We start from the raw sequence: 22,045 nt of genomic DNA on the forward strand, positions 1-22,045 counted from the left end.
TATTTGACAAGATAATCAAAGTCTTTATTACTAAAGGTTTGGTTGAAATTTGATCATTTTGATGGATTTAGATGAAACTGACTGTTTTAAGGTCAAAGTTGTGTAATTGCATGAGAGCTGGAGCCGCATCAGGCCGGCAGGGCGGCATTGACCTTTGAACTCTTTGAAGAATTAATGAGCTACACCAACATTTAATTTCCCATTAATAAAGTGGTTTTGAATTCAAATTGAATTTGAAAAGCCTGCATGTAACAAGTATGAATAGTAATCTAAGCTTTAGTGAAGTTTCACAAATCACCTAAAGGTTTCACAAATCCCAAACATGGATTAAAATATTCTGTTATTAGAGCAGAATAATCCAGTCCAGGTTTGAAGAGTCCAGGTGTTGTAGTTTTTAACCTGGAGCCGATTAAAGATGCGGAAGGTGGTGAAAAATTGGGTGGAATCGCCCTTTAGTCATTTCCCCAATCGGAACCAACTTCAGCTTGGTTCTGCAGACCGGGCTTCTCTGCTGGAGAGAGAAATATGGAGATTTAATTCATGACTCACTGGCAGGAACAGACGGCCAGACGAGGCTTTTCTGTCTCCTGACCGTCGTTGAGTTTGTAATAATCGCCTCAGAGGCTGTTTTCTGTTCGGACCAGTTTTTCTGATCTCTGCTCTTCATGGTCAGCCGGCGGTTCTGTTGCGCTCAGTTTACAGGTCCACTGCGCTGCTGAAATCTGCCTGACTGGGCGGAAGTGAGGTCAGGAAGGAGTTTGATATGACGCAGTTTGAGACTCTGCAAACCAAGGATGCTGCTTGCTGCGCCCTTTTGGCCGACCAACGGAGGGGCCACTGGGAAGGCCCCAGTTAGCCCCGTATGCCAGTCCCTTCCTGGTAGAGACTGGATTCTAAACTGGGGCAGAAGAAACATTTGAGCTAATAACTGAGAAACTGAAGTGACATTAAAAAACATACTGAGGTCATTTTAGTTCAGCATCAGTTTGAAATGTTACCAAACAACAAACTGTGAGTCACATCTGCTGTTCCTTGGAGCTCCACCTGTTAATTACCAGGTGTAATTATTATTATTATTGTCTTCATTCTTCAGCTCATCTTCCTCATATCTGTGGTGTAAATTTGAGGCAATGATGCCTTTTAGGATTCACTGGTTTTATAACCCATTACTGGACAATCCTCTGTAAATGTCCTCTGGTTTCATGAAGGAAAGGTGGAAAAACAGTTGAAGCCCAAAACAAATGTCATGTTGTGAGAAATCACTGAGTTATTAGCATCTGGTGTTTTAATACATGGCTGCAGCTGTGCTCAGTTTTCTGGTTCAGTGACATTCCTTTGCAGGTGTTTCTGTCTTACCATCAGTACAAATAACTGAACAGAATGTACCCGGGGCAAATACCTGTCCCAGGTGTTTGGCCAATCATCACCGTCCCCTCCTCGTCTCCAGGTTTATTTAATCCGGTGACGCCAGCAGAGACCAACAGAAGCAGCAGCATCTGCCGGACAGAGACGCCAAATCGGCCCAGCAGCTCCGGTCACCAGAGAGCCACCTTCATCATCACCTTCATCATCCTCCTGTAGAGGGTAAGACCCGCTGGACTCTCTTCTGCTCATCCATGGAGACATTTCTCACAGAAAACCAAATTCTCTGAGGGGGAAAGAGGAAACATTCACAGCAACAGAGCCACGTAGAAAAACAACCCAAGATTATTACCATCTATTTGCAAAATCATCACCACAACAAGCTTTTAACCATAAATTCTCCAGATGGAGGAAACTTTCACAAAAACTTTGTTAAAGTTTCATAAACTTTATGTTGACAGAAATTGATTTGGAGAAATTTTACTTCCCCAAATTGTAGCTATGTTACAAAAAAAAAAGTTTTTTCAATTTGGTCCAAAATTTCCACATAAATTTGCATTTTGGTGCATCTGATGATGAATTGTTAAAATATGATTCATGTTTTGATCAGTTACTTTTTACCAAATGCTTTTCTGCTCTTAATTGAGTCGTTTCCTGGACGGAAACTTTTTACTTTTACTTGAGTCAAAATATGTTGAACTATTGCTTCTCTAACTTGAGTAAAATTTGTGGTGTAAAGTTACCCTGAGAGCTTTACAGAATCAGAAACTTTGACTTTGATTCTCTGAGCTTCTATGCACCACAAATCTGGAACAAACCACCAGAAAACTGCAGAACAGCTGAAACACTGAGTTCCTTTAAATCCAGACTAAAAACTCAGCTGGTTAGAGCTGATTTGGAAACATAATCATGAAACATTGATCAATAATCTGATGTGCAAAATGTAAAGCTGTTGACTTTATATTTTTATGTTTTTATGATGTAACGCTCTTTGAAATGCCTTGTTGCTGAAAGGTGCTCTACAAATAACATTTGATTTGGCTGATTGATTGTTGCCATGTCAGGAAACCTTCCAGGGTGCGTTTCTTAGGAAGGTCAAACTAAACCACAGAAGAACACACACAGCCTCCAGCTGTTTGTGTTGGCATCAGGCTGAGCACTGAATGCCAGCTGCTTCCTGTTGGACGTCGTTCCAACCAGAGTTTCTCTGCTTCGTCTGTTTGGTGTCAGGCTCCTTGTTACACAAGCAGTTTTGTGAGGTGACATGATTCAGCTCACTACCAGCGCTGCTGTTTGGATCAACCAGACTCACTACAGATCAAAACCAGGACCGGATCATTTTGAAGCCTCAGAATCTGGCAACAGATCAGAAAGAGTTCGACGTTGCCAGATATTGCCATTAATCCACTTTAAGTTTTGGTTTAACATTAAAAATGTAACATTTCTGGGAGAAATCTGAAACAAATATCATCATTTAGGCCCTGCTGCTGATTCATCTGCCTTGTTGTCAGTAACTTTACAGCCTGTGTTTGTACAGAGGACATTTGTGGCCCCTGCAGGTGTCCCTGTGGCCCCAGGTGGCTTCCTCACCTCCAAGGAAGACAAACCCAGCAACAGATTCTGCCTCAAAGGAATTTATTCATGACTTAAATAAAACAAGACGTTCAAACTTCAACAATAAACTTAGCAGAAAGCAAAAACTGATTTATGTTTCATGTGATGTTCTGTTTTCCAGCTCTCTGATTGGTCGCCTCCAACATGCTCCGCCTCCTGCTCCTCTTCCTCTCTGCTGCCATGTTGCTGCCAGGTGAGTTCCTGCAGTTAGAAGCAGTTTCTGCTGAGTCAGTGAAGATGGAGGAACGGAGCTCCTGCTGCCATCTTGGTCTCCAAACAGACCAACTGATGCTGGTTTATTCATCTACAGATTGTCATGTTGCTGCCAGACTCTGGTTCTCATCTCATGTGTCTCTGTGTTTCAGGAGCTGCTGGACAGTTTGAAGAATTTGCTAATAACACAGAGGTGAACATCAGCTCATGCCCCATCACGTACTTTGGACAGAAATACGAACAACTTTATGTGAGTAAAATGACTGGATAAACCTCTACTAATTATTGCTTAGTCAGACGCATGATGATGATGATGATGATGATGATGATGATGATGTTGATGATGATGATGATGATGATTGTGCTCCATCCTTACACTCCATTTCTCTCTGCTCTCCAAACTTTAACTCAGCATTACTGAAGGAAACTTTTCATCTGATTTAAAAACTAATTAAAGGTTTTAAATCAACAAACTTATAATATTTTTAGTTTTCTTTCAAAGTTAGAAATAAAGCAGCTGTTTGTCACTTCAGGTCTTTTCTTTGGTTTAAATGTTTGTTTCCTCTGCAGCTTCAGAGCTCTGAGTCTGCCTGCTTTTATTTTGAAGCAAACACAGGAAGTAGGAGTCCAGAGGATTTCTGCTCATTTAATCAGAAACTGATCTGTAGAGTTTTATTCCTCAGGACTTCCAGACTCTTTTCTCTTCCTGATGAATCTTTGTGGGTCGGTTTTTCTTTGACTTGTTGTGTTTCTGTTTTTTCAGCTGAACTTCACCAGTAACAACTTTGTTCTCTGTTTCACCGGCTTTTATGAGCCTCATGGCAGAGGAGACTGCTTGGTGATGCCTAAAACAGACAACACATACTTTTTACTTGGTAGTTTGCTTGACTACCGGTATGTTGAACAAGACATCGTCCAGAATCTGCCAAGCATTAAGAACACTGGGGAGTGCTTCGTGGCCCTTGTAATCTCTGGAGTAAGTTCTGTTCAGTGATTTAAATCTGTTTTCTGGTTTTAGAAAAGACTTAAACACAAAACATTGATGGAAGAATATGAATGAACTGATAGAACTGTATGAGCTGTTTACGTTTAGTTCTTATATTTTATTCATTGTTTATATCGCCTATAGTATGTAATTATGTTTCATGCAAAGACTTTTTGTGAAAACCTTTTGACTGGATCAAACCTGCTGACTGTTTTTTGTATTTTGTTTAGTACACTTTTCTTCTAGTAAACTTTGGATCACAAACTGCTTTTCTGAATTCAGACCAATCAGTGGTAAGTCTTTGAATCTTTTACGAAATACAGGAAAAGCTTTGAGTTAATAATTAAATATTGTCAGATCTAAACATCTACCTGAAGATTTTCCTGATTATTTTCAGTTTTTATCAAGACATCCTTTAGACTCCACGTCCACTGGAGTGGACATGATGTTTTTCTGGGATTAAACTAATAAAAATATTAGGGAATTGGTTATTTACATGATGCTTGTTATAGATTGGTTTATTATTAAGCAAAAACAATAAAGTTTAGACCCTTAAGTTGATACTAGTGAGTTTCAGTCATCCAGACGAGCATGTGACTGAAAACAGACGGGGAGGAGGAAGCTTCTGTTTTACTTCAAAAATATTCTTTATGTTCATAGCAGCACAGAAATTTTTCTCTGTATATTTTTAAGTGTTTCCAGTAATAGTATTTGAAAGTATTTTGAACATTTTTCCTCTCATTAAATCGTAGGACTTTTTTTAAAAGTTGAATGTCCATCCCAGTGGACATCAGGACTTTGTGTTGGCTGTACAGCGCCTAATTATTCAGTGTTACTGTGCAAAGAAAGAAGCATGTGTGAACATTTCATAGCCAGTTTGTGATTTCATAATGATTTTCTGTTATTTTCTCAATGATGGAGTAAAAACTGTCAAACCTTCTTGAACTGACGGTACATCAAGAGATTTCTGATCCAGTGATTGGATGAGGAAAATAAGCCACAGGAATTAGATGGTAAATTGAGAAGTAAAGCATTCCCAGTTTTTCAGTGTCTCATCCAGAGAAGTTCAGCTTCACAGTGAATCAGTGGGTGTTGTTGTCCTGCTAGATCAAATTATCAGTCTGTAAACACAAAAATCTGAGAAAAAAGTCAGAGCCGACTGGATGCAAGAGGCCATAATACACAGAAAAACACATTTCTGCTGTAAGAAATGTAAAATCCAAACTGAAACTGTTCATAAAAAATAAAGGTTACATGGAAATAGCCAGCAGTTTGATAACTGTGTAATCTATTGTTATATGTTTACATCACTACAAATAATAGCATGTCAATACATCTGAAAGTTCAATGGCCATCACTAAAGTCAAAGCTATATTTTATATTATTTATTCTCTATTCAGACATGCACACTGATAAACTAAACAGCAAAATCCAGTTTAAAAGGTTGAGACCATGAGTTATTTAATGAAACTCTGCGGGGAAAGTATAGAAGTTTACATGACGTTCTACGTTCATTTAGTCAAGATGTCCATTACAATGGACACCATGAAAAACATAGAAACATGAGACAAAAACATATAGAAACATGAGACAGGAAAAATGTCTGTTTTGCTCTTTAGAGTAAAAATCAGCTGAGTAAAACAAAGTTTTGGCTCAAAGAAAGAAATGAGTTTTTATCAAGACATTTTTAATGAAATCAGTTTTTATTCTGTGTTGAGTCTCTGTGGTTCTGACTCTGTTGTTCTGCAGTTCCCTGATTTTCTGGTGGATGGAAACAAAGTTTTCCCTCTGAATGTTACAAACCAGCAAGCCTACGCAGATCTGAGCGGCTGCAGGTCATCAGGTCAGTGAACCTCTGAATCCAAACCTGAACTTTGAGATTCAGTGAAACAGTTTTTCCTCAGATAAACTGAGTTTCTGAGTTTTCTGTCTCTTCCTTCGTTTCTCAGGCGTTCTGTTCAGACCTGGAGACGTCAGCTCTGATCCAAAAACCTGCAGGACTCTCACCTGTTCTCAGTCTGCAGTCCTCCAGAATACCAGCTGTGGGCCCACGGAGCGTTGTCAAGGCAACGGCGTGTAAATATGGTCATTTTTACTTATTTACACGCTCAAAGTCCTGCTACTAAAACCAGCACTTTGAAGGGTGCTTTATAAATAAAACGGATTGATTGATTTTGTATTTGAAAAGTGGGAAAGAGAAAAATGTGTTTTCAAATTTGACTCATGAAGTTAAATCTCACTGGAGCTGTGGTCTTTTTCACAGCAAGCATTAACTTTCAAGGAGCAGCAGGAAATGTTAAATGAGCTTTTATTGTGAAGGAGAAGCATGAAGTGATAAATGAGCTTTTATTGTGAAGGAGCAGCAGGAAGTGAGCAGCGGTGGAGAACAGATCAGAGATCAGTGAGGCTGAAATGAATCTTTCTGCACAGCAGTTGGTCTAAATCTGAGTCCTTCACATCAGTCAGACCTCAGTAACATACTGACTACTGATCCAGAGAGCTGGAGGAGTAGAGCGCCCCCTGGTGGCTGTGGCCCCCAGCAACAGGTCTTGATGTTTGTTTCTGCCTCCACCAGCTGCTCCTCGTTGGGCTCCGTCTGCACGGTGACGGGTCCGGCTGTGGTGGACTTCCAGGGCCAGCAGAACTCTGTGAAGGACCGGTGCTGGTACTCTCTGCTGAGGATCCCATCAGGCCCAGACTTCCAGGTTCTGGTCCACTTCCAGGAGCGGCGCCGTAAAGACGTGAGCTTCCTGGACGGCGTGACGCTGCGACTGAACGGGTCGGCCGTTCACATCCAGCTGAAACAAGGAGGCAGAGTTCTGGTGAGCCGCTGCAGACGCTTCATGGCTTCCAGCAGGGCCGTAATCTGGATCCTGGGGTTCTGGGGGCCCAGCCCAGGAACCTCTGGATTTATGAAACAAATGTAACTTTTTCTGCTGCTAAAGAGCAAACTGATACTTATAAGAGACTGACATGAAGTTAAAACAAAATCATTTTAAATGTTCACAACAGGAAAAACACTAGCAATGAATTTGATGATTAAATTTCCTAATTTAAAAGTTTTGATTAAAATAATCTTAGACTTTATAGTTTTTGTGGTTTCTTATCTCCTGAACCCAAAAGAACTGAAACAGTTTTGAACTTTTTTTTCTATCAGCTTTGATCCTAAAGACAATTTATAAAAAATATTTTCTGAGTTTTAGCTGCAAACAAAAGTCAGATTCAGTTTTAGCTGAACTTTTTCAGTTGGTTCATAATTTGTTTCAGTCATTCTGTGTGTGTGTTTAAAGCTTTCCTCATGCTACAGAACCTTTTCAGAGCTGCTGAGTCACAGGTCCGCTGTAGTCTGAAGTTTGTAGGTGAAGCAGCGTCTCTCTGTTGCTTCACCAGCAGGGGGCGCCACCTTCCGAAGCCCCTCCAGACTCGCCTGCAGCTCCTTTTCTCAGACAGACCTCCAGGTTTCTGTGGCTCAGCCTCTGAGTTCTGACAGTCCGCTGTGTCTCTGTGGGTCGCAGCTGAACGGCTCGCCGCTGACCCTCAACGGCTCGGTTCAGACGGGTCACGGTGTGAAGCTCTCCAAGGACCAAACTGGAGTCACTGTCCAGGCGTCCCTGTCCAACTTCTCTGCTTCTGTCTTCTTTGACGGCTCCACGGCTCAGATCCACCTGAAAGGTACAGAGCATCAGATGAGTTTGGTTCCTGAGGATCGCTGCTGTCCTGCAGTCTGATGCTGATTGTCTCTCGCTGCGTCCTGAACCCGTCCAGGTTCTGATGGACTGCCTCTGCAGGGTCTGTGTGGAAACGCCAGCAGGTCTCTGAGTGAAGAGCGGCTCTCTGAGGACGGCTCCACCAGGTCAGACCTCCTTACCGACCGACCGCTGCTGGACAGACGGACTGCAGGTAAACTCAGGAATCGGTCCTGACCTTGTTGTGTGTCGCCCCCTAGCTGTGAGGCGCAGTACACCGACGCTACTGACATAACCATCAACTGCACCAAGATGGCTGAACGGTGAGCACATTGATCCAGAACCTTTAGTCTGAGTTTCTCTCTGATCTCTGGGGGAAACTTCATGTTTCATGGTGTTTGATGCCTCGTGACGTCAGCTCTGATGGGAGACGAATCCGTTTATTGATCATTGATTGTCTCCATGTGGAGCAGCTGTAGCCTCCTGAAGGAGGCGTCCTTCTCCTCCTGCGGCGTGGACCCGGAGCCCTACATGGCCGCCTGCACAGACACTTTGTGCCGCTATCCGGATCTGGACGGCCTGAGCTGTCGGTTCCTGGAGGCCTACGCCAGAGCCTGCAGCCTGCAGAGCAGCGCCGCACCGGAGGACTGGAGGTCCAAGGCTCAGTGCTGTAAGACCTGCTGCCCTCCGTCTGCTCCATGAATCTGCTGCTGCTGCTGCTGCTTTTCACTGTAATGCATCTGCTCTGCAGCGCCCCCTGGGGCCGTCTGTCAGGACAGGACCTGCAGCGATCACGAGTTCTGTGGAGAGAAGACAGCTGGAGGAGAAACTCGCTGCTTCTGTCGGGCCATTTTTGCCTCCAAGTACAGACAGACGAACTCTTTGGGTAGGACAGCTGTGACCTGAGAACAGGCCTGAATGTTTGGAGGAAACCCTCTGACCGCCTCTCCTCACCAACGCTGTAACCTCCAGGTGATCCGCCGGTCTGCAGGCAGAGCTCTACTTCTCTCTCTCTGGTCGGGTGTCTCCTGGAGGACAAAGGCATCGACTACTCTGTCTTACAGCTCAAAGATCCAACCTGCAGAGGTCAGATGGACCAGCAGACCCACATGGTGACCTTCAGCTTCAACAGCACCGACCTCTGTGGGACTGAGGTCACGGTGGGTTCGCGCTCTGCTTCGGGATCTTGATGTGGAGGCAACTTTCACTGGTCAGCTTTTGGTACGGAGTTAATGTTTCTGTTTGCAGACCAACAACAGCCAAACCATCTACAAGAACGCCATCATGACACAGAACCTCTCCTCTGGAGGAATCACTCGCCAAGACCAGGTCTACATCGGGTTTTCCTGCGTTGAGACCCAGCCGGACATACAGACGGTGGCTTTCAGGGTCAAAGACAGGTGGGTGTTGATCCCATCAGGTAAACTTGTGGTTTTAGTTTCAGAATCAGGTGAAAAAGATTCAGTAAAACATTACAGAATAGTTTGGTCAGTTTCTGTAGGAATAGATTGATATAACAGAGTCCAATCCTTTCTCTTTATGATTCAGGTCAATGTGATTTTACAGATTTGGCCAAAAGCTTAAACACTCTATGAAATACTAGATGTAGCTACGCTGTCCTATCATAGATATATGTTGCATAGAAAACATAACTTTGAAGAGTTGGAAGCTTTTAGACTCCTGTAACTTGGGTCGTTCCTTCATCAACGTGTCTGTAGCGTAAAGTTGAGCTGAATGCAGTTTGGTTCCCCTACGAGATGAACCCGTCGTCATAGCAACATCGTGACGGCCCACAGCGTCTGTTGACGAGGGCAGTGATTGGATGTGGCCTGTGAACAAGCAGGAAGCAGAGGGGAAATAATGGGAGGCAAAACAGGTGCAGAAAACCAAGACATAACAAAACCTACTAGAAAGAAAAGAAGCTCCGGTTAAGCTGACGTAAAAACTGAACCACCAAGGAGACGACCACAGCTAGCATCTCCATATGACAGTACAAACCTGCTGGATGCAGAAAGCAAAGTAATAAAATCTTTGAGCAGTCAGAAGTAGAAGCAGACTCCTGCCAGCTGTGTGTGTCCTCTGCAGCTCTGTGGTTCAGTTCGTCTCATCCGGACCTTGGAATTACTCTCTGACCATGAAGGCCTACACCGACGCCAACCGAACTCAAGCTGTGGCCTCAAACACCGAAGTTCGCCTGAACCAGAAGATCTGGGTGGAGCTGGATGCCGACGGCCTGGATGAAAGCCTGGTTGCCGTGGTGATGGACTCCTGCTGGGCGACGGACCAGGAATCGGCCAACGCTAGCCGTAAATATTACCTGATCGAGAACGGGTGAGACCGCTGCCCATATTCAGCCTCTGTGACCTTTCTAACCTCTCTGATCCGACCACCAACGTTTGATTTGACGCTTGTGAGCAGTTGTCCAAACCCTGAGGACCAGACGGTGAGCGTGGAGGCAAAAGGAAGGGGAACCTCCAACTCCTTCTCCTTCAACATGTTCCAGTTCACTGGGAGCTCTGCTCAGGTCTACCTGCACTGCAAACTGCAGCTCTGCATCAAACAGGAGAACACCTGCGTCAAGGTGCAGCTTCTCTGAATCTCACTCACCTCAGGATGTTTGACGCTAACACACTATGAGAGACAAAGTTCAGCTTTGACAGTCATTGAAACGCAGACTTGTCTGTCCTTCACTTCTAGACGTGTGCTGGAACTCGGAGACGCAGATCTGTCCGGTCCCAGTCTGGAGCTGCTGCCTTCATCAGCATGGCTTGGACTGCCTAGGTAAGACTGTCTGTTATCCTGACTTATTATTATTATTATTATTGTTATTCACATTTATAATTGTTCCTTCCCATTAATCCTTTAGTGATTATCTCAGATGGGGTCAGTGGATCAGTAGCTTGAACTCTCCACTAGGGGTCAGAACTAGTCGTCTAGTTTACGGTAACACCGCTGGATCTTTAGACACGGTTGCAGGATCATGAAAATGAAAACCTCAAACTCTGATAGTCGTCACATCAATGGAGACAGAAATAGAAATGGACAAAGTTCCTGATGGATGGGAAGAGAGACCAAGCTTGAACTTTTTACAGGGTTTGTTTTTGTGACAAAATGTTGGTGTTGAGCTTTTTAAAGGAAGATTTCCTGAGTTTTGCACATAATGTTTGAGTTATTAAAATATGAGGGGAAAAACTTTTCATCATCTTGTAAAGCTGATGTCCAGTTGAACCACAGCAGTTTGTGAAGTCTGGTTCAAACTTTGCTCCTGTTGTCTTTTCAGGTGAAGGACCTCAAACTCCATGAAGATCCAGTCTGTGGACCGGTTCTGATCCAGACCCGGGTGTTATGAGGAAATCTCTGACACATAGCGGTTCTACTGCTGAGCGTTTCTTTGTTTTAATCAAATGTGGTGAAGGGAAGTGAGTGAAACACTAAACTAATCAGAGTTTATAGTTGGTCTTCAATGAAAGAAGCTTTTTGATTCTCACCTTGTCTGAGCTCAACACATTGTAGATGTGAAACATCCCATAATGCACAGAGGAAAACAGAGAGCAGAATGAGGCTGCAGTGGTTCACAGTGAGCTTCAATGTTTCAGTCAGCTCTACAATCAGGAGGAATTTGATTTCATTTCTAGTCTCAATGATCAGTAAAGGTTTAGCAGGGATTGGTGGCTGTTACTGAGCCGTTTTTCTTCTTCTGAAGCTGAAATTTACAGAAACTCCAACATGACGTTTGTAGGTTGATGTCAGTTTTTAACATCTATAAAATTATTATCAAGTTGAGTTTTCAATTCAGAAAGTTAAAGCAGAGTTTTAACTCTTACAAATGTAAAACTGGAGCACTTCCCCCTCTTGTGGCTACAATTTGTATTACATACAAGCTTTAACTGGTCATTTGTTTTAATTCTTCTAAACTTAGACAGAATAAAAGCCATTTGAGGTCAAATAAATGATTTTTTTCCATTCTGCTTTCGGCCTTTTGTAGTTTTTCTTCAGTCTTTGGATGGATTGTTGTTGTTTCTTGTTTGGTTTTCATGTTGGACATCTGATGTGCGGCGGCGACATAAAGATCAGCACTTTTGATTTCTAATCACTAAAATATTAAAGTGTCCAATGATGATTATTAATCAAACATTTTTAGTTTTTATAATAACTACTTTGGATGAAGGTGATTAAAGTTGTAATTCATGTTTTAATCAGCAAATAAACCTTAAAAATAAAAGTGTGTATTTGGTCTTTTATTCATGTTGAATATCCAGGTCGGCGTGGGATATTTATGTATTTAGATTACAAAAGGCATTTATTTGACAAGATAATCAAAGTCTTTATTACTAAAGGTTTTGTTGAAATTTGATCATTTTGATGGATTTAGATGAAACTGACTGTTTTAGGGTCAAAGTTGTGTAATTGCATGAGAGCTGGAGCCGCATCAGGCCGGCAGGGCGGCATTGACCTTTGAACTCTTTGAAGAATTAATGAGCTACACCAACATTTAATTTCCCATTAATAAAGTGGTTTTGAATTCAAATTGAATTTGAAAAGCCTGCATGTAACAAGTATGAATATTAATCTAAGCTTTAGTGAAGTTTCACAAATCACCTAAAGGTTTCACAAATCCCAAACATGGATTAAAATATTCTGTTATTAGAGCAGAATAATCCAGTCCAGGTTTGAAGAGTCCAGGTGTTGTAGTTTTTAACCTGGAGCCGATTAAAGATGCGGAAGGTGGTGAAAAATTGGGTGGAATCGCCCTTTAGTCATTTCCCCAATCGGAACCAACTTCAGCTTGGTTCTGCAGACCGGGCTTCTCTGCTGGAGAGAGAAATATGGAGATTTAATTCATGACTCACTGGCAGGAACAGACGGCCAGACGAGGCTTTTCTGTCTCCTGACCGTCGTTGAGTTTGTAATAATCGCCTCAGAGGCTGTTTTCTGTTCGGACCAGTTTTTCTGATTTCTGCTCTTCATGGTCAGCCGGCGGTTCTGTTGCGCTCAGTTTACAGGTCCACTGCGCTGCTGAAATCTGCCTGACTGGGCAGAAGTGAGGTCAGGAAGGAGTTTGATATGACGCAGTTTGAGACTCTGCAAACCAAGGATGCTGCTTGCTGCGCCCTTTTGGCCGACCAACGGAGGGGCCACTGGGAAGGCCCCAGTTAGCCCCGTATGCCAGTCCGTTCCTGGTAGAGACTGGATTCTAAACTGGGGCAGAAGAAACATTTGAGCTAATAACTGAGAAACTGAAGTGACATTAAAAAACATACTGAGGTCATTTTAGTTCAGCATCAGTTTGAAATGTTACCAAACAACAAACTGTGAGTCACATCTGCTGTTCCTTGGAGCTCCACCTGTTAATTACCAGGTGTAATTATTATTATTATTGTCTTCATTCTTCAGCTCATCTTCCTCATATCTGTGGTGTAAATTTGAGGCAATGATGCCTTTTAGGATTCACTGGTTTTATAACCCATTACTGGACAATCCTCTGTAAATGTCCTCTGGTTTCATGAAGGAAAGGTGGAAAAACAGTTGAAGCCCAAAACAAATGTCATGTTGTGAGAAATCACTGAGTTATTAGCATCTGGTGTTTTAATACATGGCTGCAGCTGTGCTCAGTTTTCTGGTTCAGTGACATTCCTTTGCAGGTGTTTCTGTCTTACCATCAGTACAAATAACTGAACAGAATGTACCCGGGGCAAATACCTGTCCCAGGTGTTTGGCCAATCATCACCGTCCCCTCCTCGTCTCCAGGTAGGACAGAGACGCCAAATCGGCCCAGCAGCTCCGGTCACCAGAGAGCCACCTGTAGAGGGTAAGACACACATACCGTATTTTCCGCACTATAAGGCGCATAGAAATGTGATACACAAATAAACTTGATTTTTTTGTCTAGCTCCGTTTTTACTCAAGATAATTCAAATTGCTTTACAGAAAAATAAAGAAACGGAGATAAAAATACTGAAATTACAACAGTAAGTTGTGGAGACGACGGCTGAGACCATTTTAGCCGAGAAAATGGAAAGGTTGGACCTTTAAGGCCAGAACTATTCATACTTTCATATTTTTCCAGACAGCTTGTTGCTTCCCGTCCTGAGGAAAATGAATTGTTCCTAGATCAGCTTCCAAAGCTGCATTTTCTTTAAATTGTTTTAGATAACAATCAGTAAATAGGCACATTTTTTTGGTGAATAACTTCACAGAAAATCCATAAGTAGATGAATTCTTGAATACTAAACTGCAAATATTGTCGACTTATGAAATGTTTTGACTGAAGGAGCTGCTGTAACGTTTACAGGAAAAAGGCAGCATCATGTTATTGCTGCACTAAAGAAAATAGATCATCATGAAAGAGCTTTAAGTGGAAATTACTGGGCCTCCAGGTGGAAAAACGGTGGCTTATGGACAGAAAGTTCAATGTTTTGGTGTGAAAATCACAAATGGCTGATCTCAGTCTGACAGGATGTTAGTGGAGCTGAAATGATGATGAGGAGGAAAACAAAACGTTCAACTGGTTAAATTACAGAAACCTCTGAATTTAAAGGAGGCAGAAAAAAACTATTTGCTATTTATACCAGAAACGTGAAACAGGAAAAGTTTAGTCCAGTTTAATGACTAGAAAACACAGTTCAGTTTGTTTTTATGCAGTGTAAATAAATATGTAGTTATAAAGCACATTTTATAAAATTCACCAGTATCTACAATAAAAATATTAAATGTTAATTAATATATTATTTTTAAACATTGTACTCGACTAACTGGAAATACTGGTAAAGTTTTAGCTGAAGATTCCAGAAATATACACACCGGTTTGTGTTTCTGTAATACGGATTCATGAGTTTAATTCAGCGACTCTAAAACTTTTCAATCAGCAACAACATTTTCATTTTAATATTCTAATTCTTATTTCTTTCCTTTTGATTTACTTGTCTATGACGGTGTCTCTTAAGATGGAAAAGTAGGAGATTTTTTACGTCCTGTTTGGTTTATTTCATGTTCACAAGAATAAAGAAATAAAAGATAATAGGAGTAAAAAAGAACCACAGCTGAGAGAACCAGTGGCGCATAAATCAAATTTTATTATTTTATTTTTATTTAGCTGCTTATCTGCTCACATATCTAGAACTACAGGAACACAGCAGAATAAAACCTGCTAGAAAACGATAAATTAAGTCTATTGCGTGGTATTTTTTCAATCTATGACTTTTTTCCCTTTTCTTGTTTTTAATATGTGATTTTAAAGGCCTGTTTGCTGCCATCAGTTCTGTTCATAATTTACTAAAAACTCTCAAATGAATAAATATATTTCATATTTAGTCCAACCGAGCTGAAGTTTCTGACCTCAGACGCTGGAAGAAAAAAAATCAAGCTTGATTCACCAGTAGCTCTACAGCGCCCTCTGCAGGTCACTTATGGACACCGCAGCTCTAAAGCGCTCTGTTAAAATAAAATAAAGTCAAACAAAAATAAAAATAAACCCAAGTAGGAATTCACCGATTAGATTGATGATCTTTTGAAGGTAATGTTTAGCTTCCCTGTTTTCACCTGAGATAAAAACACAGTCCGCAGTGCTGACGTCATCGCTCAGGTAAACAAGCCAGCCTCCACCTGTGGGTGCGGCTTCTGTCAAGCCCTGAAAACTGTTGGGCTGTTTCGGCAATAGCCAGTTTATTTCACCCACCACACACACACACACACACACACACACACACACACACACACACACACACACACACACACACACACACACACACACACACACACTATGCTGCCTTCACTGAACCACGGAGAAACCAGTTCCTCCTTTAAAATTCCTCCTTCACGAGCCTAAAGGAGAGGAAATGTAGAGAAATCGATTATATTGAGTTTTTTACAACTTAGCGAACAAATAAAGATTATTTACAGTCTGGTGACTCATTAAACTGAAGTGCATAAGTTTATTAGGGAGTTAATTGTATTTTCTTCTATTTAAAGAGTTAAACTGTGAAAAATGATAAAAGTTTTTATTCATTACTGACTTTATCTCTGTTATCTCAGTTATTGTGGAGGTGAAATACTTTTAAAAAAAGATTTTTCAGATTTCTTTAGTCAGTGTAACTTCAGAGTTTTGAGCGGACAGTGAACGCAGCAGAAGCTCCGCCCCCTCGGCAGGTGTACTCTACACCTTGTCCGGCTGGTTTCATCAGGCGGAGACAAATAGTTGCAGAAAGGTAAGTTTTACTGAAAACAACGATTGTTTTTAACCTTTAAAGCTTCATTGTCGTTAGATCTGAGCTGATGTTGCGTTCAGGAGCGAGAAGCCACCTGTCTGACGGGTGTGTGTGTGTGTGTGTGTGTGTGTTTCCTCAGGATGGCTCGCCTCGCGCTTTTCCTCTTCCTGGTTTGGACAGGATCCCAGCTGGCTGGAGCTTTAGTCTGTGAGTCCCCAACTCTTTCTTATTCTACGTAAATATCACGAAGTTTGAGTCAGAAAATGAATGTTTAATCAGAGGAGAACGCCACTGCTGCCCCTAGTGGTCAGTGCGTGTAATTACACCGGAGACGCAGCTGCTGCACCGTCTGTAAAATAAAATAATCCTTTATTGTTGTAATGTTTCTTCATTACATTCAATCCACGTTTATAATCCAATAGGAAATATTTTTGAAAATAATTATTTTTGATAATCAAGTATCTAAAAGTTTTTATTCTTTTCTTTATTTTATAAATAATAATACAGTTTTTCCAAGAGATTTTTTTAAGATGTACATTTCTGTAAAAGTCAAATTTCTCTCGGTTAGTTATGAGTTTTATATCAAAAATATATATTTTCAAATAACCGCAGTATCATAAAATGTAATTTTCTGAAGTCATTTATATCCTGTTTACATTGAAACCTTTCTAAGTTCAGATTTGACATTATGTTAAAAAGTTGTTATGAAAAGGTTATTTTTTTATTGTGTAGTTTATTAAGCAGAGCAGGAGAGTTTTTATTGTTTTACTGTGGAACATTGCAGATCTTTGCAGGGACAGATTAATTCATGTTTATGAATAAACTGTTTATCAAAGTAAACAGTTTGAACAGCAGAGAGATTTTGAGCTTCAGGGCTTTTTTATATCAAAGAAAAAATAATAGCGCAGCCTCAGAGGAGAATGTTGTTAGATTAATTTCACATATTTGCAAGAAAAAACGTTAAAATTGTAGGAAAAATATAGATTTTTAATGATTAAAGCTTCAATCTTCTGATACTAAACCTACCATATTTTCTGACATTTACCTTGAAGATAAAACCATTTCCATTAGTCTGAGCCTGAACTGGAGCATTAAAGCTCCTTCTTCCTCTTCCCTTTTCTGCTTGTGGATGTTGGTGAACCTTCCTGTTAGACGGATCTTATCGTTTTTCCAGGAATGTGTCTCGTCTGCATGCTGGTTGTTCCTGTCCAGCGTTTCTTAGAAACGTGTCTCTGCCGGCCGATTCCTCCACAGATTAGCTTTCTGAGTCGCTCTCACTTCCAGCTGTAACAAGGGTTAAAGTTCAAGGATGTTTCAGGAGAAAAAAAACCAAAAGTCTGGTAATCTGCAGCTAAAACCTCATATGGTTGTTTACAAAACGGTTTGCATTGTGAACTGAAAAGTGTGGCGTACATTTTTCTTCACTCCCCTCTCAGTCAATATTCTGCAGCTCCTCCTCTTGGGCTTCACAGAGCAGGCCTCCCCTTCCACACTCAGCTCCTTCAGACTAGCCAGCAGCAATTAGCAAACACCTGGTGGAGGCGAGTATCTGCTGAGCTCATCATGGCAACACAGTTGTTAACAGAGGAGCCATTTTGTGATGAATTCCTGAAGGCGGAGTTAAAGAAAGAGCTGGAGTTTTTAAAGAGACAGTAGTCCAATTTCAACTAGTTAAATTACAAAGTCATATTTCATATATTTAGCATTTTTATAATAACTGATGTTAGCATAGCTACTGGAAAACACATAAAACTGTCCCTTTAAAAATGGACTCAAATGTTTTCCAGTTCTGAATCATTTCTCTCTCAGTAGAATATTAAAAAGTTACTGAATAATTCATAACTATTTAGTGAGAAAATACAAGTTGCATTTGGTGCCGATTATTATAAATGTTGTTGTTTAGAGACCATTTACAGTAATATGATGTTAATGATATAATAATGTCATGTTTAACGTTCTCAAAGATCAGTAAACTTTAAAATCTAATGAACATTTAACACAGGAACTGAAATACATTTCAAATATCCAAAATAAATAAATAAAACAGAAACAATAAATAAAATGAATTATGAAATCTCTAAAAACAAAATTGTGCTTAAAAAAATCGTCTAGTTGAGACTAAAACACCAAATTTAAGACTTTTATCAGAAAGAGAACAACGGTAAATCATGAAAATGGAAATTATTGAGTTTGTTTTAATCTTTTATGTGACTAATTGATGAATTGATTGGTCTGTTGTTTACCCAGCATGCATTGTTTCTGTCTTGTGTAGTTGAGATCCACATCCGGGTGATGGAAGGTCAGGCCGTCACGCTGCCGTGCCGCGCTCCCAACATGGTGGACCCCATCAAATACCTGGAGTGGAGTCGACCCGACCAGAAGATGTCCTACATCATCCTGTACCGAGACCAGCACTTCTACCCGGACTTCCAGGACCGGGCCTTCCGGAAGCGAGCCGACCTGCTGGACAAGGAGATGAAGGAGGGCCAGGTGTCTCTGGTGCTGAGGAACACCTCGGTGGCCGACAACGGCGTGTACGAGTGCCGGGTGGTGCAGGCGATGGGGAACCGCCAGAAGAGATCGGTTCTGATCGCTGAGCCCAACATGGTCATCAAGCTGAGAGTCAGTCCACAAAGTGAGTCTGGGCCGAACCCCTCAGATCTGATGCCTGTGGCTTTATTTTCACTGCTGACTCTGATCTGCAGATCAAATCCATGACGACGACGCCGCAGCCGACGCCGACGCCGCCTGGCTGAACCGCAGGAGGAACCAGGATGAAGACGGTGATGATGATGACGACGTCCAGCAGTATCTGGCCTTCCTGCTGCCGGTCGTCGCCGTGACGGTTCCTCTGCTGGCGCTGATCACATGCAAGTTGTTCAGATCTTTTCTGATGATGAGCTACAGACCCGTCTCCAAGTGATCCGAGGGACGAAGAACCAGGAGGAAATGCTACTGACAACTTCCTGTTGGCTGTGGAGAGGAACGCTCTGCGACGCAAAAACTCCAAATATTACCAAGTGTTTTGAGTCCAGTTTCTCTGTGTACACCTGAAATAAGACTAAACTAACTTAACAACTTTATTTGAAGAGGTGAGCATAAGACTGACAGGACATTATCATAAAACATGAAGGAGTTTTCATGAGTGTTTATGACGTTTCTAATACAAAGTTGGTACTTTTAATGGACTTTTAAAGCAATTTTGCATAAAATCTGTGATTATTTACTGAATGACACTTCATGACAACATTCATAAAAACTTCTTCATGTTCATAACAAGCATAATGTCAGCCAGTCTTATGCACAGCCTTCCTATAAAGTGCTACGCAACTTTTGAGGTAAATCCAGATCAGTCTTTCTCAAACTGTGGCTCCTGGACCACTGGTGGTCCGTGGGCGCCCCCTCAAGGTCCGTCAGGTTCAGCATGTAAACAGCCAATTATTTTAAGTGCAATGCTACAGCTAGCTTACCAAAGGATTGTGTTTGAAAATAATGATGGATAAAAGGCTAAAGACCAGGCCACTAAAAATAAAGCTTGAAGATACCGGTGGAAAGCTCCTCAGGGTGAATTACTGAACTTTTGTACGTTTTTATGACACAGACATGCAGATCTCAGCCTGGGGCTGCGCTGCGTGCGACATGACGAGACGCTGCGCCCCACGCTGACTACCTGCATCATAACAGCTAGAATAAAATTATTTATGTTGAACTTTCTACTGGCTGAAGAAAATGTTTGTTTTGCCAAGGCAACTCAAATCTATTTTCTTTTATTATCTTTCTAAAGTACAAATAGCCAAGTTTTTAATGCGCACTTCTAATAAATAAAGTTTTTTGATTTCCATGTATTTTTTATTATTGGAAATCTTAGAATCCACACATTAAGAATCTGAAAATAACTCAAAACGCCCCGAGTCGACGTATTCATGGTTTCCTTGTGGCCAGTCACATTTACAAAGCAGCGCCACCTTCAGATGAGGAGGAACAAAGACAATGATTAAGAGACGAATCTTTTGATTTCAGGTTTATGTGTTAAGATGTTGTGTTGTTGGGGGTTAATTTGAGATGCGGTGGTCTGTGAGTGTTTGTTAAATACGTCCAGTGATCCTCAGCCTGAAAACGTTTGAGAAACACTGATGTAGAAACTTGTTTTAAGTCAATCATTTCTTAGTATTGATTTTAAAATCTATTGATTCCACTGGCAGAATATTTCACTTATAAGTGAACTAATGTTTATTTTATATTAAGGAATGACTGACCTAAAACAAGCTGCTGAAACGTTACTTGTAAGTTAGTTTTGTCTTATTTCAGCTCTACTAGGATATTTGCACTACAAACCACTAAACACTTGTTAATATTTTGTGTTTTTTCACTTCAGTCTGGGTTTTGGTAAAGCTGCTCTGGAGTTCCTCGTCTAGTTTACTTGATTTTTTTACTACATTTGGTTCAGAGAAACGTTTTATGTTGAAGGTTCTTTAATGATTCTATGTATTTCATGAAGATGCTTCCTTTGGATCGGGGATGTGCGCAGGCGCCGCACCGCTATGCATTCTGGGAATATTGTGGCCTGACCAGCTGTGTTTTGATAAAACGGTTTTGCACTGAGATGATGAGATGTTTAACCGTATGGAAATCAGAAACACTTTTACTGTCAGGTCTGATGATTGTTGGTGGTTGGAGTGAGAGACGCAGTGACGGGAAAAAAAGAGAATATTAAGATTAAACTAGACAAATGATTTTATTGGTAGAGAAGTGATGAGCTGTGATTTGGCAGTAAGAGGCTTTTACAGAGTTTTCTTTAAGTGGACCAAATTTTATACTTGTAAAAACGGGAGAATGCAGACGGTGTTTTGAGAGCTGCTATTTCTGTTTCAAACCCTTAAGATACGTAAGTTTCATGCTGTTTGGTGTTTCTGATTTTTAATATGTTCCCGTCTGTAAAAGAAGCCTCCAGCCTCCAGCAGACATCCTGTGCTGTTTACAGAGAGCTGTGTGTGTTTTGTCTCTGGTTACAGAGCATGTGTCGATGTGAATGAGAGCTAAACAAACAGACTTCTTCAGATCCGGGATAATCTCCGTGTTCATTGGTTTGTCTGTTTTTGGGATTTAGTGAAACGTCTGATTAGGTGATCAAACCTCAGGGATAAAAACGTGATTTTCTCCTCATGATGTTGAAGCATCTTAATGATGGTAAACTGATCAGCTGGAAACATGAACTTATTAAAGCTAAACAAAGTTGAAAATTTGTTATTTTCTGTGTTTATTCATATTTCTGGTATCTAAAGTATTGTTTGGAGTATGTCTCTAAAACAATGAGACAGTGAAAGTGTTAGGATTGAGGACATCACTGATGTTTTTCTTCTGCTTGTTTTTTGTTGACTTTATTCATTTTTCACTCCCAGCTACAGAACCTGAAAGAGACTTTTACAGGAAAAATAATGATCTAATTTGTATGGAGTTAACTCCGTAGAGTCGTGAAAATTTAAATTTAAGGGGAATTAAACTTTTGCATTTCACTTCTTTTCAAAGCTTCCTCAGATTTTTTCATGTTTGTATTTAAACTCAGCTGGTTTTTCTCTAAATCAAACATTTGTTTTGTTATTAATCACATCAGAAATATCAAAACCCAACCAGGGGAAGAATTGCTCATTTCCACTTTAACTCTCTGAGTTTTTGCTCTCTGACCCGTAGTTCTGCTGTGGTTCTGGAGAACCGGATCACCCAACAGGTTTGGGTTTAGTTCAGAGGTTCTCCAACATCTTTATTTAAAAAACAGTCGAATGTTCACCTTGTTGTTTAAATGTGTTGCTCCATTGCTGTTGGGTTTTAGGTTGTTTTAGGGATTTGTAGTTTTTAAAGGTTTATTTCTTGAGCTCTTCTCCTTAATAGATTAATAAATTATTACCTTTTATTACAAAGAGCCTTCATTTCTTTAATGTTCATTTATTTAACCTGTTTATTTAGACATATGTATTTTTTACGAT

At 40.9% G+C, this 22,045-nt stretch overlaps 2 protein-coding genes across 2 annotated transcripts; both read left to right on the forward strand.

Moving 5' to 3' along the window:
- The first annotated feature begins 1,451 nt into the window (after positions 1–1,451).
- LOC102231481 (alpha-tectorin-like) lies at positions 1,452–12,082 on the forward strand. The gene is made up of 19 exons (XM_023345754.1): positions 1,452–1,584; positions 3,098–3,169; positions 3,342–3,439; positions 3,953–4,165; positions 4,405–4,467; positions 5,924–6,017; positions 6,124–6,250; positions 6,750–6,996; positions 7,690–7,846; positions 7,940–8,027; positions 8,121–8,183; positions 8,334–8,530; positions 8,612–8,746; positions 8,833–9,020; positions 9,109–9,260; positions 9,946–10,191; positions 10,279–10,441; positions 10,558–10,641; positions 11,141–12,082. Exons 2-18 carry the CDS (start codon positions 3,121–3,123, stop codon positions 10,639–10,641), a joined length of 2,364 nt encoding a protein of 787 aa, XP_023201522.1. The 5' UTR covers positions 1,452–1,584; positions 3,098–3,120; the 3' UTR covers positions 11,141–12,082.
- A 3,518-nt stretch (positions 12,083–15,600) lies between these two features.
- On the forward strand, positions 15,601–20,259 carry LOC111610842. Its single transcript, XM_023345826.1, has 4 exons — positions 15,601–16,064; positions 16,204–16,271; positions 18,337–18,699; positions 18,770–20,259. The coding sequence occupies exons 2-4, from the start codon at positions 16,205–16,207 to the stop codon at positions 18,985–18,987; spliced, it is 648 nt and encodes a 215-aa protein (XP_023201594.1). The 5' UTR covers positions 15,601–16,064; position 16,204; the 3' UTR covers positions 18,988–20,259.
- The last annotated feature ends 1,786 nt before the right edge of the window (positions 20,260–22,045 follow it).

This window comes from Xiphophorus maculatus, chromosome 14 (assembly GCF_002775205.1).
Source record: "Xiphophorus maculatus strain JP 163 A chromosome 14, X_maculatus-5.0-male, whole genome shotgun sequence".
NCBI lineage: Eukaryota > Metazoa > Chordata > Actinopteri > Cyprinodontiformes > Poeciliidae > Xiphophorus > Xiphophorus maculatus.